The 16,562-nt window shown below is 39.4% G+C and overlaps 2 protein-coding genes across 3 annotated transcripts in view; both read left to right on the forward strand.

Moving 5' to 3' along the window:
- Window positions 1-373: 373 nt before the first annotated feature.
- LOC120568742 (vimentin A2-like) lies at window positions 374-7,390 on the forward strand. Its single transcript, XM_039816422.1, has 9 exons — window positions 374-971; window positions 1,344-1,404; window positions 3,375-3,470; window positions 3,778-3,942; window positions 5,796-5,921; window positions 6,192-6,412; window positions 6,525-6,568; window positions 6,665-6,750; window positions 6,858-7,390. Exons 1-9 carry the CDS (start codon window positions 457-459, stop codon window positions 6,897-6,899), a joined length of 1,356 nt encoding a protein of 451 aa, XP_039672356.1. The 5' UTR covers window positions 374-456; the 3' UTR covers window positions 6,900-7,390.
- A 1,894-nt stretch (window positions 7,391-9,284) lies between these two features.
- Window positions 9,285-16,562, forward strand: part of pde1cb (phosphodiesterase 1C, calmodulin-dependent b) — a 103,215-nt gene continuing 95,937 nt past the window's right edge. The window contains exon 1 of one of the 2 annotated variants that reach the window (XM_039816539.1): window positions 9,285-9,825. In XM_039816539.1, coding sequence (XP_039672473.1) covers window positions 9,570-9,825 — 256 coding nt within the window. In that variant the 5' untranslated portion in view covers window positions 9,285-9,569. The remainder of the gene's footprint in view (window positions 9,826-16,562) is intronic. The other variant, XM_039816540.1, reaches the window with a different exon arrangement.

The raw sequence follows: 16,562 nt of genomic DNA on the forward strand, positions 1-16,562 counted from the left end.
CAGACCCATATCCTACTGCTTCAGGGGTTTCTGGCAAAACATCCAAAATAAATCCTCACAAGAACTATCAATAGCCCAATCTGCATCTCCTGACACTCACGTGCTGTTGTTGAAACAAATGCAATTACCCAAATGTGACTTTTATTGTTGAACATCTTTCAGGTGACAGAACATGCCAGACCTCACATATCCTTAATTTATCGTGTGCAATAACCTTTTGGCCTAGTTTGATCCAGGGTCTGTTATGGACCTGAAATACAACTTTCGTGTAGCCTACTCCGTAGGCTACTCTGATTGGATCGTCAAGGTGTCACTCAGGTCACTGTTGAGTTATTTGCATGAGGAGGAGACTATAAATAAGTAATGGGTTAGGAAACGCCTTCCCAGGCGCACTCCGTTGATGCAGTCGGGACACGAGCAACACCGAGCTACTGTCTGAAAAAAAATACCAGCAAGATGTCTTATAGAACAGCTCCACAGTCTTCTTACAAGAAGATGTTTGGCGGGGAGAGAGTCTCGACCAGGATCAGCTACTCCAGCCGCCAGTACTCCAGCCCGGTGCGCTCCTCCCGGGTATCCTACGGTCTCTCCTCCTCCTCCGCGAAGACCCAAAGGCTCCGGAGCAGCGCAGCCATGCCCCGGCTGGCCTCCGAGAACTTGGACTTCTCCTTGTCCGACGCCATAAACAGCGAGTTCATGACGAACCGCACCAACGAGAAAGCTCAGATGCAGTCGCTCAACGACCGCTTCGCCAACTACATCGATAAGGTCCGCTTCTTGGAGCAGCAGAACAAGATTCTGCTGGCGGAGCTGGAGCAGCTGCGGGGCAAAGGCACGTCCCGGGTCGGAGATCTGTACGAGGACGAGATGCGGGAGCTGAGGCGCCAGGTGGACCAGCTCAGCAACGAGAAGGCCCGGGTTGAAGTTCACCGGGATAACCTTGCAGACGACATAGACAGGCTGAGAGAGAAGTATGGAGGCGTGGCACGTCTCTGTGCTCCCCTGTGTGATGTTTAAGAAACTCCATACAGATTTTGTTATGTTGTAGGCCTATAAATCAGATACGTTAGTATCAGTAGGCCTATGTGCATGCCCCATTTATTCATAACCTTGTTATATAGACTTAATTACAGGCTATAGCTAGTAACTAGTAAAATATATATATACCAGCTCTGTGTCTGGGTGAAGATTATCTCGCACTGAAATGTTTTCATGAAGAAGTGGAGGCAGAAAAGGCAAACAGAGCTGGGGAGGCAGAAAAAAGGGTCATGTCATGCTTTTAAGGTGGAAGGGAAGAGTCCCATCAGCTGTTAAAATAAAATGCCTGCTTTTTGTCTCTGCAGGTTGCAGGATGAGATATGCCAGCGGGAGGAGGCTGAGGGCAGCCTGCACAGCTTCAGACAGGTACAGTACAATTCATGTTGTGAACTATAGATCACACACACACACACACACACACACACACACACACACACACACACACACACACACACACACACACACACACACACACAGACACAAAGAGAGTAATAATAGGGAATGACCTTAGTTTTCAACAGCAGAAGATGCTGATGACTACTGAGCACTGCCCCACCTATCCTGCTATTCTGCTTTGAAAAAAAAACTAAATTGACATCAAGTGATGTAAAACCTCAATTATCTCAATGAGGCTTACATCTAACAGTTATGTGGTGTAAATGTCCATTTGGTCCCCTAACTGATCTCTATCTAATTATTGCTCATGAGCTGCAGAGACAGGAATGCACTCTTCTGATGGCACAACAGCAGATTCTAGTCATGATCCAAAATAACTGTAGAGCAGAACTGACCCTGTCCTGGTACAAAAGGCCAAGTTGTGACTGTTGAGTTAAATCAGGCCTGCAATGAGGAGATCTTTTTAAGTCTGACTGGTCACACTGAATGAGCTGGACAAAACAGTGTGGACCCAATGTGGTTATCAGAGCGAGAAGACAAGCCACCATGTGATCCGGCTGTCTCATTCAGGGAGAGCATCAGCACATTAAAATCTCACTCGTTTGTCAGTCATTGTTCACTACCACTGGGTTTCATTGTGATTAATGAAGAGATGATGAGTCGTGGAAAGAGTTTCAAATCAGTGTCACGCTACAAAGAAAACAACAAAAACGAGGTGCATTTGCATAGCTGCAGACATAAATAAGAGTAAACTTAAATTCTCCAGTGATTTTGTGCTTGCAGTATGTTATTAATACTTTGCACCATCACAAACTTGTCTATATGAATAGCAGGAAGGAAGTCCTCTGTGGCCTGCCATGGTGCCACAATGCAAGGCCTTGCAGCTGGCTGTCACTCAGTCAGGCAGAGAGTCACTCTTCCAGCCCTGGGCCTGTTTGGGGAAACCCTGCTGAATAGCAGACTTTGTTTGTGGCATTATAGCAAGAGCAAAGCTCCTTTATTCGCTGATACCTCAATTACCAGCCTGCCAACGCCCTGACAAAGCACAGCGGTGCGGTGCCACAGCGAGTGTGTACGTGCGAGTGATAGAATGAAATAGAATATAGTAGGATGTTTTGAATACAATAGTGTTTTACATTATAGTGATTTTTCTTAGTAAGAGAACATTTGCGTCATGCTTAATTCAGTGAAGTTATGAATGGTAAGATGCAGTAATTATTGTAATTACTGTATCTTAAAGACAGGCACACAGTAAGAGAGCTTCCAGTGGAATGACTAAATTTCTACCAAAAGAACCAATAGAAACCTTCAAGTCAAGAATGCAGTTAGGTAAGAATAAATGGGATTAAGGGCCTCTTGAATAATGCTTTGTGGCTCTGGGTGATCTACAGTGTGTCCTTTTATTAAATCAAATTCATTTATATAGGGATTGCAACAATCTCACTGAATTCCCTTTTAACCTCTTTCCCAGAAGGAAGGATAGGCATCTAAGTTTTTCTAAACCTTACCAAGTAGTTTTTCTGCCTAAACCTAACCAACCTGCGTCCATTTCACATCTTGTGTTTAACAGTGTGTTTAAAATGCTCCTGTGGGTTGTACTTCCTGCCACTGTTAGGGACACTAGTTAATGAAATGCTCCTATGGGTCGTATTAGATAGATAAATAGATAGATAGGAATAAACAACCTATATGGTTGTATAGTTTGGAGGATTTGGTGGGAGTGACATCTGTCATGTGCCTGCAGTTGATTTCTATTGGATGCATGTGTTTGTGACCTTTCCTCGTTACACAATGGGTCATTGTGTGTATGTGGCTGTTGTGTGAGTGTGTCTGTACAGCATGTTTGAGAGAGCATTTTCTTTCTATATCAGCAAACACATAATGCGTAATTCATGTTACCTTCACAAGTCACCTTATTAAGAGTCAGTGTCACTACACAGGATGTGGACAATGCTGCCCTCGCCAGATTAGACCTAGAGCGAAAGGTTGAGTCACTCCAGGATGAAATCAACTTCCTCAAGAAGCTGCATGATGAGGTAAGCTTCATTTTTTTCTGGCAAAAGCTGACTGCAGAAACACTGTGCATGTACTGCCTAATAAGCTAAAGACACCCTTATGACTACTGGGCCAAATCATTTGAGGTATTTGTTAATCTGGTCAGAGTACCAAATCGGTAGGGTTGAATGCATCAGTGCAATTAAATACAGCTAGGAAAGTCATGGAAAAGTATATAAATGAACATTAAAATAAAACTCTACATACTCGCAATGCTGTCCTCAATGTATGTCTTCTGAGTAAGCAAAAAAGTATTTGTACATGCCAGTTCTATTGATTCTATTGCAGGAAATGCTGGAGCTGCAGACCCAGATCCAGCAGCAGCAGCATGTGCAGGTGGACATGGAGATGGTTAAACCTGACCTTACAGCTGCTCTGAGGGACGTCCGTCTGCAGTATGAGAACCTGGCCTCCAAAAACATTCATGAGTCTGAGGAATGGTACAAATCCAAGGTAAAGATTTTCTACAAGAGAATGTGGTGTAATTTTAAAAATGTTCAAGAAATTCATGTAATCCCACATTCTGCACATCATTTTAGATCTATAAAATATAAGGCGGCGATAATCAATATTTTTCTGTTAGCAATTGATCACATGACTACTCCTAATCCCCTTAATTCTATGAAGTATTTTATTGTCTTTTAGCTCTTTTGTTTTGGTTTTCTGACCCCCAACTTTACTGTTTTGGATAATTTTTCATGGCCCTCGTCAGCGTTGTTTTTGGCTGCAGTAGGCACTATCTGCCCAGCACCAGATGGCTGACAAAGTTAGCAACTAACTGGTGAACTCTTGAGGAGCATTTAGCAGCTAAGGAGACACATATCCCCCCCAGGACTTAGTAGAGATCAAAACAGAGCTAAAATAGAGTGAATATTGAACTTACATTCACCAAGTGGCCAGAAATACAACTCCAAATGAATGATAATGTTGCTCCTCATCTGCTTGATTTGTATATAGGTATTGACTGTTTGCTAACAAATTTGCCATATCAACCTAAAAAGTTATAGTGTCACTGTTGTGTTAACAGCGTGTTCCCACTGCCCCATGTTTCCCCAAAAATCTGCTGTTTTAAATTTTTTTCTTAAAAAAGTCATTCAATCATCTGCCAACATACTGAAAAGCAATGCAATGTCCACGAGTAGGCTACCATGAATAGGACAGGACAAGATCATAGAGACACAGGGGATGAGATGACTGACAAAATCAGGAGTAGCCTATGCGCACCACAACAACAAAAACACTGGTGAATGCGCACCATAACACATGAAAAAACACACAAGGGCAGTCCCTCCAGAATTTCGCAGCCTTTTTTTGAGATTTTTGCGGCACAAAATTCCTGATTTCGCGGGAGCTTTAGTAAAAAATTTCGATACAATTGCGATGTCTTTTGTATGTTTGTTGCAATGAAGTTGCGGAAGACAGTAAAGTTGAAAATAAAGTTTGAATCTTTTTTGTATAGTTCTCTAAAAATAAAAAGGAAACTTGTTTTGGGGAGAATAATAATTATTACTATTAATTAATTACTCTGGGCTGAGATTTCCTAGGAACCTTACCAAAAAGGCTCAGTATAAAATGTTGGTATAATATGAAAATGGCTGGTGGATTTAAGACAAAAAAATAACAATTTATTGAATGAATCAAATATGAACATATCTGTCACTGTCAGTGGCTTGTTGATCTTTACATTGTTAGTTAATTTCCTATTGTGGGCTGGGACACACATTCATACGGTTTGATAAAGTACTTATTGGACTTTAACTTATCATTGCACTTACAATAACGAGCGTAGCTGTCCTCAATTTAGGTCATCCTGTACGTCTCATCTGCGGTTTTTCCTGCATCCACCGTGTGTGATTCTTAGGTGTGATTGTGTGAAATCGGTCTGAAATGCTTTGCATGGTCTTTCGCTGTACGTTTTGTTGGTAAATGTGAGATGTCACACACGTCTCTTCTTCATAACAGAAACAAGGAAATTAATTTGACCCGTTCTCACTCCCGCTTGGTCAGTGGCGTCACGTGGTACTGCTGGGATTGTCGCAAGTAATGAAAATGCGATAGGGGGCCCCGGCTGTCAATCAATATCTTCCAGTGATGCAGGCCCCTGATTGGTCCGGGCCCGTGAGAAACACGTACCCTGCTTAATGATAGTTACGCGTCTGTCTGCAAGCCTCTTGTGGCCACATCTTTCATCACATGCTTCACGCTATCTGCCATAGTCACTCTCCCTCAACCTATGACTCATCATTTATTGACCAGTTGACTCAGTTCTAACCTGTGCTCTCTGTGTTTGTCACTGGGATCGCCAGTTTGCTGACCTCACCGAAGCGGCAGCCAGGAATAATGATGCTTTGCGACTGGCCAAGCAAGAGGCCAATGACTATAGGCGCCAAGTTCAGTCACTTACTTGTGAGGTGGATGCCCTTAAAGGAACTGTGAGTATGCAACATTAGGCTTATACTTTACTGCACATGATAATAATGCAAAACCTCACATTTTTCAATCACTTTGTAGCTGGAATCAAATAAATGGAGCACAGAAAGTACAGAAACAACTGCATGATTAAATAATGATGCAGCAAATGGATACACATCCAGGTCACAAAAGCAAAAAAAAATTAATAAATCACCTTTCTATTTTATTTCTATTTGAAGTTATTTTCACTCCCTAAGTGTTATTTTGATCCCACTTGGTTGCTGTCCCAGAACGAATCCTTGGACCGCCAGATGAGAGAGATGGAGGAGAACTTCTCACTGGAGTCGAGCGGTTACCAGGACACCGTCGGCCGCCTGGAGGAGGACATTCAGAACATGAAAGACGAGATGGCCCGTCACCTCCGGGAGTACCAGGACCTCCTAAATGTCAAGATGGCCCTGGACATAGAGATTGCCACCTACAGGAAGCTGCTGGAAGGAGAGGAGAACAGGTGAAGGATGAAGATCTTCAAAATATCTAGCTGACAGAGATGCTTATTAACATTCATGACATAAAACAAGGACACAGATGTTGATTCGTGGACTGTATTTCTCTCTTTTCAGAATCTCCACCCCTCTGCCAAACTTCTCATCTCTAAACCTGAGAGGTAGAATCACATTCTGCATGTTGATTTCACAGCAGGAGTGTTAGAATTGGTTATAATAATAATAAACACACCTCTGTTTGTTTTTTTTTTTTTTAGAAACAATGAGTGATTTAAAACCTCATTTTGAAGCTACAAAAACTAAGAAGGTTCTCATCAAGACAATTGAGACCAGGGATGGTCAGGTAGAATCCACTTCAAGTGATTTTCAATCAATGAAGTAGTTTTCTGATGATAATTTAAGCTCAGACAACCTTGCTAACCTTTTCTTTGTCCTTACATCCTGGTTCAGGTGATCAACGAGTCAACCCAGAACCACGATGACATGGAGTAATAATGTCTTTGCCAAACAATCAACAAAAGCAATACTAAGAAATACATTTCACCGGGGCTACAAGCAAGCAAACAACACAAAAAGCAAACAGCTTCGAAAAGTGCCTTTTATATGTGTTGAACAAGTAAGCCTGTTAGTTGACACAGACTGTATTTTGCTTCCTCCTCTGCTGTTGTCACATTTGTTTAGACACAATAATGAAATCAGCACAACATAGAAATCCTTATTGAGGTCTACAAAAATCTTTCTTTGTAACCAAAGTAGTATTTTTTGATCAATACAGCATGCACACTCCAGGAAATCTGTATGCTAAATATGTCACAATTGCCTGTATGCAGCAATAAACCAGTAGGACTGTATCTCAATACTGTGCACACAAGGTGTAATACTTTGCTGGTATTTGGTATTTGCTGGTAGTGCTGATAATAGGTTTATGGTGATGAAGTAGAAGTAGTAAAACAATTCCTCATGTGAATAAAAGGTTAAATTGTCATATTTTAAGTAACAACAACATCCACATTTGCAAGTAACTAAATTGTGCAACTTAAAAGCTTTATTTAGCTTAATTTATTCTTAATGAGGTAAAAACTGTACATGCATCAGCTGTTACAAAATTGTCCAGGTGTATTAACATAATCATCATGATTTTTATGTTTTTGAAAGCAGATATAAGACACTACAGACCAGAATAAACATTTATAGAATACACAGAATAAAACGACTTTCTTATTCAGGAGCTTCAGCAGGGTCCTCTGGTTGGTGTCTCCTGGTTTTCACCATGCCACCGCTTTAAATCAACATCTCTCAACAAAAACTAAATATTGCAGTTTTTGTTGAGAAATTTGCAGGGCTGTTGTATTGGACATTAGATTGTTCATGTGGACTTAATGAACTGTTCACTCAGTGTGCAGTGTCACACTTTTGGTGTTCATAGTTTATTGATGGCTTTGTCTTGGTGGATCCATCACGTCCCAGGAACATTTACAGCCGAATACTACAGGGACTGTCTTACTGAAAGGAGGAGTTGGGTCTTACAGAGTAGACAGAAGTAACATTAGTGTAATTAAGAACAAACTTAATTAAGGCATAGTTACAACTGCTAAATGTACCTCGAGGCGAGATCGTTTTGCCAACTGTGGTTTTAAGAGTGAACTTTGAAACTCAACTTTTAGGCCAACACAGACGACTAATTGTTCATAAAAAAACGAAATTTGAAAATCTACAATTCCAAGACAACTGGGCAAACTCCATTGAATGATGCTGCTCCAGGACGGCTACTAGGTAAGATTGTTTATCAATTGTAAAAGGCTTTAAAAATGATGATCTGTCACAGGTCATTTGTTCAAAATGCTTTCAAAATGTATGGACGCTGACATTGCATTCTAAGATAGACTGTGCTGTGTTATGATATTACCAAGTACATTTAATAAAGTACTGTACTTAAGCACAATTTGAGATAGTTTACATGAGCATGTTTGCTTCTTTATACTTCTACTCCACTTCAAAAGTAGAATATTGCACTCGGAAGTACAATATTCTACTTTTTACTCCCACTACATTTATCTGACAGCCATAGTTAGTTTTCAGATTACATTTCACATAAATCATGATTTGTTCATAAATAATGATGCAATATTTCATTAAACTACCCAACAGTATATACAGTTGTTAAAATTAGCTCCACCTCAACCAGCTTACATTACTTTGCACACATGTATCCAATACAGTACTATAACACAACAATAGGCCATTCTGCGGCATACTGAGTACTTTTAGTTTTGATGCTTGTGCATTTTGCAGATAATATCTTACTGCTATGATTTTATTCAAATAAGATTTTGAATGCAGGCCTCTGTAATGGAGTTATTTTACATTATTGCATTGCTACAGTTTGACAAAATGACATTTTATCATTACAAAGTTATGCTTATTTAGTCACGGGGCAAAATAATTGTTCAAAATAATATCATGATAATTGATGCTGCCCAATGATAACATCTAATGTTAATGTGTGGAAAATAAGATACTTTATTTGACTGCCATCTGTCGGTGATTAATTTCAATTGAACTACCTTCAGTGGTGGGTCATTTCCAGCAGGCTATGTTTTGTCAGAAGTAGCAAGATGCTTGATAAAATCACATTTATCCCAGATACGTTAAAAACGTGATGTTAAGGAAAATCTACCGGTATTCTTATAATTATCATAAACAATATTAGGCCTCTTTAAGTCAGTGCATGTGTCTTTCTGCCCATTTTAATAATCCGGGATACTTGGCAGTTAATTAATGTCGCTAGTTTCGCGGGTCTGCCCCGAGAGATCCGCGTGTCTGTAGGCAGAGCAACTTACTTCTGTGACGTCAGTCTGAGGAGACACAAACCGAGGGAGACATGCCGACATTCTCCGGTTAAACTCTGTTTTTCGGTTCTTTAATCAATTTGATATCTTTCTGTCGGTGAATTTATCTAAAAATGACAAGCTAACAGGTTGTGGATGACAGACGTGGGGTTTGTTCGTTGGTTTCGCAGAGTTAAACAAACATGGTGTCAAGCATAGATATACAACATTTTGTTTTGTTTTATTGTGTCAAGTTTCAACCGGTTTTGAGTGGCACGAGAGGTAACCTCAGAGTAACCGATTCCGACTGAAGCTTTTTAACCTTTGTTTGGGGATGGGCTCGGTGACTTCTGCTCTAACACGGACAAGAAACGCGTTGGTGAAAGTGGGTTCAGAGCCGGAGGACCCGGACAGAAGCCAGTCCGCTCCGCAGTCGGACCGGGCCAAGAAGAAGAGCACGCGGTTCAACGTCTCGAGCCAAACAGGACGGCAGAGTTCCCGCCAGGCGCTGTCCGAGGTGCTGAGCAGACAAGACTCCGTCGGAGCTAAACGCACTTTGAAGAAAAACACTTCTGACGGCCATCAAAGCAGTAAGTTTAACAGTTACTGAGCTTGTAACGTAAGAAGCTACCCACCTGTTGGTTTAATGTGCATTTGTTGCAAAGAAATCCTAATATACCGTGCTTTTTTTAAGTAGAGCCTACTTGTACTTTACTTGGGTATTTGATTTTTATGCTATTTTGTACTTCTACTTCACTACATTTCAGACCAATTTTTCATACAAAACACATGATCAGTTTATAAAAGATGATGCATTGTTCTATAACTACCAAACAGTAGCCTACTGTACATGAAGCCTAAACGCTCCACCTCAAGGAACTATACGTTTGATACTTTTTGTTGCTAATACTTATACTTTTACTTATACAATTTTAGTTGCAAGACGTTTTACTTGTAATGGCGTATTTGCAGTTTTTTTTTGCATCCTTTACTTTTACTCAAGTAAATGATTTGAATGCTTCTTCCACCACTAATGGCAAATATACATTAGGCTATTCATAGCGGACATTTTGACTTGTCAGGAAAAAGCACAGGTGAAACTAGTAAGATTAACGATCCCTGTAAACCATTCCAGTGAACCAGCAGCAGGGCCCTGAGAAAGCTTATTTAAATGGGATGCAGTTCTTATTTATGTTATTGATTACACTTGTGCTTTTCCTGCTGTGAAATGTCAACATGTCTGCTGTGAAAACAGTTTTTTCTTTTACCAGGGACAGCAGTACTCTTAATTTCAAAAGTGTACACTACCACTTTCTATAAAGGCTCCTCCACAAAAACGTTCTTAGTTATAACTAATTCTATAACTATTCATAATTATTAAATAATTTACTAATGCTTTATACCTTAGATCAGCTACAAGTAATTAAACACTTGGGGGCATTTTGCTGCCTAATGGTTTAACTTTGGTTGAGAAGTACGTTTTGCTTGTAATGATTCTGTACTGCAAGTAAACTTTTAGTAAAGTATCTGAAAATTGTACTTAAGTACTGTTTCTCAGTACATACTTTACACCACTGACATGCAGTTTAACCATGCAGTTAATCTATGTTTGGCTTTGTACTTTTTTTAATTGATCACCAACTAAAGGTTATATGTATAGAGCACACTCCTTCACTCAATGATGTAGGAGTCAGTGAATTATAGTAGTTGGCTATCATAGTGATAAATGGCCACTCAGTTTGTGAAATTAGCAAATTTAGTAAATGTTTTCCGTTATTCGCTCATTAAACATTTCTCTCATTTTTTTGGGAGCATCCTTGCCTCAAATACAGCTGTTGTGTGTCTTTATACTGCACATCTCTGTGGTTCCGTTCATGGATCTATCTGTAGATGAGAGCAACTGGTCACTTCAGAGGATTACTGTGAATATGCTAGTGGAAAAAAAAGGTATTCACTGAATGAATGCGAAGCTCTTTGATGGCCAGCCTCAATGCAACATATCTCCACTATACCAAAGCATCTCTTTGATGTGTCCCACGGACTGAAATAAACCAAATTACAGTCCTATTCATTTTAACAAATTCACATGATTGTGAAACTGCAATATTGCAGAGATGTGTTGTGTTTTCTTTATTGGAAATATATGGTACAAACGTTAACTGAATCAGCATGAGTTGTCTGGTGAATGTACACCAGAAATTAGGTGCTTGTCATGGTAATGACATATCTGTAAAGAGACTGGCTGCACACACTAAGCTCCAATCATTTAATTGCATCACCAAGTTAGACTACATTTGGACTTTTTCAAAGTAAGTTGAGATGGATTAACATGTAAAATTGAAGTTAAGTTGTCATTTTTATTTTTATGGGAGGTACGTGGTACAAAGTTATACCAGCAGTTGACAGTTCAGTGAATCTCTGTATGGTACCAGTATATGTGTACCCTTTAACTACTGTTATACATATTCCTTAAACTTATTTCATGTTTTTTTTTTTTTTACACTTTTACCTTTGTGTTAGTCAGTGTTTCCTTCAGTTCATCTTGTTTATCTTCCGCTGTCCCACTGCTGCCACTTCTAGTTCCAACACCCTGCAAATCTGTCCCAGAGGAAAATAATTCTAAAATACCACCTGTACTGTGGTGTTTCCATGATCTTATGACAGTGTAGACTCCCGTTGAGCTCCCTCCCTGGTCCCAAATGATGGTCATGTGTGTTGAGGAGTCTCAGCTGACTGTACACTCATCTGCTTTCACCTGAGGGACAAAACACAGACACCTAGGCCTACCTCCCAATCTGCTCATCTGGTCGGGTCCCTTCAGTGTTAGATAGTCCCAGCGGTGTAGAGATCTCAACTACTGCGTAGTTGGGAAGTTAGGGGACTACAACAGTTTGACATCAGCTCTAACAACTTTAGACCATGGCTCTTATCTGAGCTGCCATGCCAAATGAGACCACACGCCCCTTCAATTAAGATGAATGAATCATTTTTAAATAGTGTCAAGTCTATTTCAGCTGCCCATAATACATGACCAGTGTAGCAGGCGCTTTATGGGAAATGTCATACATTCAGGTGTAAATATAACGTACTGGAGAGACTGTACAACAGGGATGTTGAAGAGCAGCAATTACCCTCCTGTTGCTTGCCTTACTGGCACAAGAACTGGGTCATATTCCGACAGTTTCCTGTGGCGTACAAGGAGCTGGAGTCCCTCTCATAGCATATGTTAGTCATACTGAATGGTATTTTATTAGATAGCACATTTGGATAAGAAGCGGTGGAGTATAGTTGTGTTTGAGACTGTAGTGTCACACATTTTTGAGGGGAAAGATTGTACCATTTGTTTAATGTGTATCTACTTATGCTAATAAATGCTAAATAGGGGGACGTAAAGTGAAATGTTACCAACATTTGCAGAACATGATTAAGTTATTAATCTTCAGTAAATCTTCATTAGCATCGCATGAAGGCAGCATGTATAAATTTGCACCAGGCACTGAACGAACAAATGTGTTAACAACCCTTCATAAATGCATGCAGTATAGAGGCAACACAAATCAGTGAAAGATGAATGTGTTCAAATTTTAATAATACACCAAGCTTATTGAAAAGTCTGTGATTCAATGGCTGTCATCTGGTTTAGAGCTGGCTAAACATTGAGTGTGTAAAATGCAGTTACAAATTCAATCAATGTTTGAATGATCTTTATTCACAAAGTCCTTGATGAATAGTCTTCAGTGGGACATTGCAGATTAAACTCTTCAATTTAAATGGATAAACTGCTTAATCTTTTTACAATGTATCTTGTCTGTAAGAAAACAAATTTCATGTTAATACAAAAACACTTTAGTTATCAGAACCAATAAACAAAAACAAGCTTTAATATAACAGAACAATGCTAATAATCCATTACAAGCCCAGTGGCATGCGATTTATGTTCATGTGTAATTGAATTGCATTTGCATTTTGTGTCAGTACAAGAAGTAGTGTGATGTTCATGTAGCACAGTGAAAAGTAATTTAATTAACTAAATGTTCCTCCTTCAACCTGGTGCTATCATTCATCTAGTCAGTGTTGACATTTGTTATATTCACAATTTTTAAAGCGTAACTCTCGCCAAAATGCAACCTAGGATCTTTTTGTGAATATACCTGAGTCAAACTTTCATTTAAAACCATAATTAGGACGGAAACACAACTTTTAAGATTTACCGTATTCTCGTTTTCGGTCAAATGGCCTTTTGAGTGTGAGTGCTAGGGGCACTTCTATGATAGCATCAAAATCATTATTTTTAAAACACTAAGAAGGCTCGACACAACATGAAACTTTGCTCGAAGTATCACCAGGGGATTTACACATGAACTCGAGCATTGACAAAACATTTTTTGTGTACACAGAGTTTACTAAAAAGAAAGGTTTTATCAACTCACTGTAGCTGTTGGTTTTTCTGATCGCCGTTCATCTAGCCAGTCAAAAATAGTCGATCTCCGAATGCAACGTAACAGGGAGGAGAGTAAAGGTGGAAAACTCCTAAAGCTTAGTTCCATATAAATGCTTGGATAATTTGTTGTTTTGTCATTAGTGAAAAAAAAGATTGACCTTTTAGTTGAAAAAGGGAGCCTCATATAAGAATGACTTCATCCTATGGAGTCCGTTCATTCGCATTCGGAGATGGACACTTTTTGACTGACAAGATGGCGGATAGCGTAAACTAAAGTGAGTCGTTGTAAACTCTGTGTATACAAACAATGTTTTGTCAATGCTGGAGTTCATGTTTAGAGCCCTGGTGATACTTCGAGCAAAGTTTCATGTTGTATTGAGCCTTCTTAGTGTTTTAAAAATAGCGATTTTGATGCTATCATAGTAGTGCCCCTAGCACTCCCACTCAAAAGGCCATTTGACCGAAAACAAGAATACGGTAAATCTTAAAAGTGCCGTTTCCGTCCTAATTATGCTTATAAACGAAAGTTTGATTCGGATAGATTCACAAAAAGACCCTAGGTTGCATTTTGGTGAGAGTTACGCTTTAAAGCAACACTATGTAACTTTTAGCCCTACAGGTTGTCTCATTGGAACTACAACTCGCGCTACCCAACGCAACCAAGTTGTAGTTCCAGTGAGACAACCTGTAGGGTTGATTTACAGGTTACAATGATTTACAGGTGGCGGGAATGCACCAAGAAATGCAGCAATTTGCCAGTAAAGGCAGAAAAGAACTGCCAGCTAGTAAACATGGATATAGATAATGCAAGTTTTATAAGGGAAATGCATTTAATACTTTTGTTTGTCAAGGATACACACAATGCGTTTTGGTGTCAACTTTTTCTGCTCACAAGAAAACTCTAAAGGGCCCTTTTAACTGAGTTGCTTTGTTGCCAAGTCCTAACTATACCTTATATTACAGTTACAATGTAGTTATGTTAGGAATAGGCAATTTAAAAACACTGGTCTTTTTACATTTTACAGATACATTTCGGGGGAATTTGGTGGGGCAGCACTAGGAAATATGTTTATAAATATGCAGTCAGAGAACATGTTGCAGAGTTTTTTGACATGAATGTTAATTACATTTCTGCGTTTTTGCAGAATAGCTTCATATAAACATTCCTTGGGATAAGGTTCATTTGTAAGAGATGATGCTACTTTACCATAGAGGCTGTATACAGTTAAGTACTGTCTTTTTATATGCATTTAACTATGGAAAAATAATCATTTGCAACGGAGCATGTGATTTACTGAATTAGGTGTTATTTTTTACAATCAACACCTGCACGCATTTAGCTCTGGTGTATGAGCTGTGTGGCCTCTGTGACCAGTTTAATAATTTGCACAGTGTGCAGGGTCGTCAACACTTCATGTGTGACATTGTCATGAAAAGAGCCGAAGTGTAGTTTTGACGCTGTCCACATAACACTGATTAGTTGCTTTGGTCTGTTGTGGGAGTATGTCTGGGATGTGTAAGATGCCTGGTTCTAATCAAAAGGTTTACATTTGTTTACCGTGCTGACATGACACTTACCCACTTAACTGGTTTAGCTTCTTTGACCTGGAACCATGCTGGTGCAAAAATCATTAGCTAAACGTGTGCACTTTATAGTTCAATATTTTTTTCCTCTGGTTTTCTTTAGGGTCTTTGTGCAGCAGGAGATGACAGTTCATGTAGCTCTCTGTTTTGTCAGCTCATTTCCCTCGGGTTTGCAACACAGGCTAACATTATCCTTGAAGGTGCCTCTAATGAGTATTTAGCAGGGGAAAAGGCAAGCTCCCTGACACCCTGTGTGTCCTAATTACGTGACTGTGTCACTGTGGCGACAGTGGTGTGAGGACTGACAAAGAGCAGGTTGTTCCACAGTCTGGGGGAGACCTCTAATGAGCTTGTTTTTCTGTATGATTGCATATAGTTGTTGTCTTGAATCGCGATGTATTACTGGGACAGATTACACAATCAAAAAGGCCCAAAACTGACGTTATGTTTGAATCAATTACACAATAAAAAAAATGACAGTGATGTGTCAGTTTATCAGATAACAAGGAACATGTAGGATTATAATCCAGTTAGGAATTGTAGTGATTGTCATTTATAACATATTTTATTTATTTGAGAGTCAACATATACTCAATAGTATATAGGAGTCAATAGGACTGTTTGGGATACATTTGGTGCAAGAGGCCATTTCTAATCCCCCAAATTAGCCCTCACCTCCCCTTTATCTTCACGACCAATTAGTATCTAGTGGTGATGGCCTGTCCTGGTGTTTGATGGCCAGATCAAAGGTTGAGCAATGTTTCACCTTCAATGGACATAGAAAAAGCCAGCAGGTGTGTTTTTGTATGAGCAATCTACTGTAGCATCGGTTTGTTATAAAAAACAACTAAAGTTTATGTGTAAAACAGTAAAAAAAAGAAGAAATTCACATAAAAGTTGTAACTTTTGCCATCATCCCATCAAAACTTCTGTTCTGTCTTTTTTGCATTGTTCCAATGATCACTGTCTGCACAGATGATAGATTCCCCTGCCTGGGAACTGGTGATGATTTTATTTATATCTCTGTAAAATACATCATCTTAAGTATTAAAATGTATGTTTATTCTACCTGGTTCATGTCAAATAAACATGTTAAAAAATGTAGGTGTGGAAGACACAAAAAATAACACAGTAAAATAACTTCAGTATATATACTACTACTATACAGTAAAAACCACACTAGCGTGCTATTTGCCATATCAGCCCGTTCATCATCCTCAGTGTAATCTATGCAATATGTCTGAAAGGATTTCCCGTTGCCTAGTGACAGTGACGTAGCCCTGGAATTGACCCTTGAACAAA

This window comes from Perca fluviatilis, chromosome 11, assembly GCF_010015445.1.
Source record: "Perca fluviatilis chromosome 11, GENO_Pfluv_1.0, whole genome shotgun sequence".
Lineage (NCBI taxonomy): Eukaryota > Metazoa > Chordata > Actinopteri > Perciformes > Percidae > Perca > Perca fluviatilis.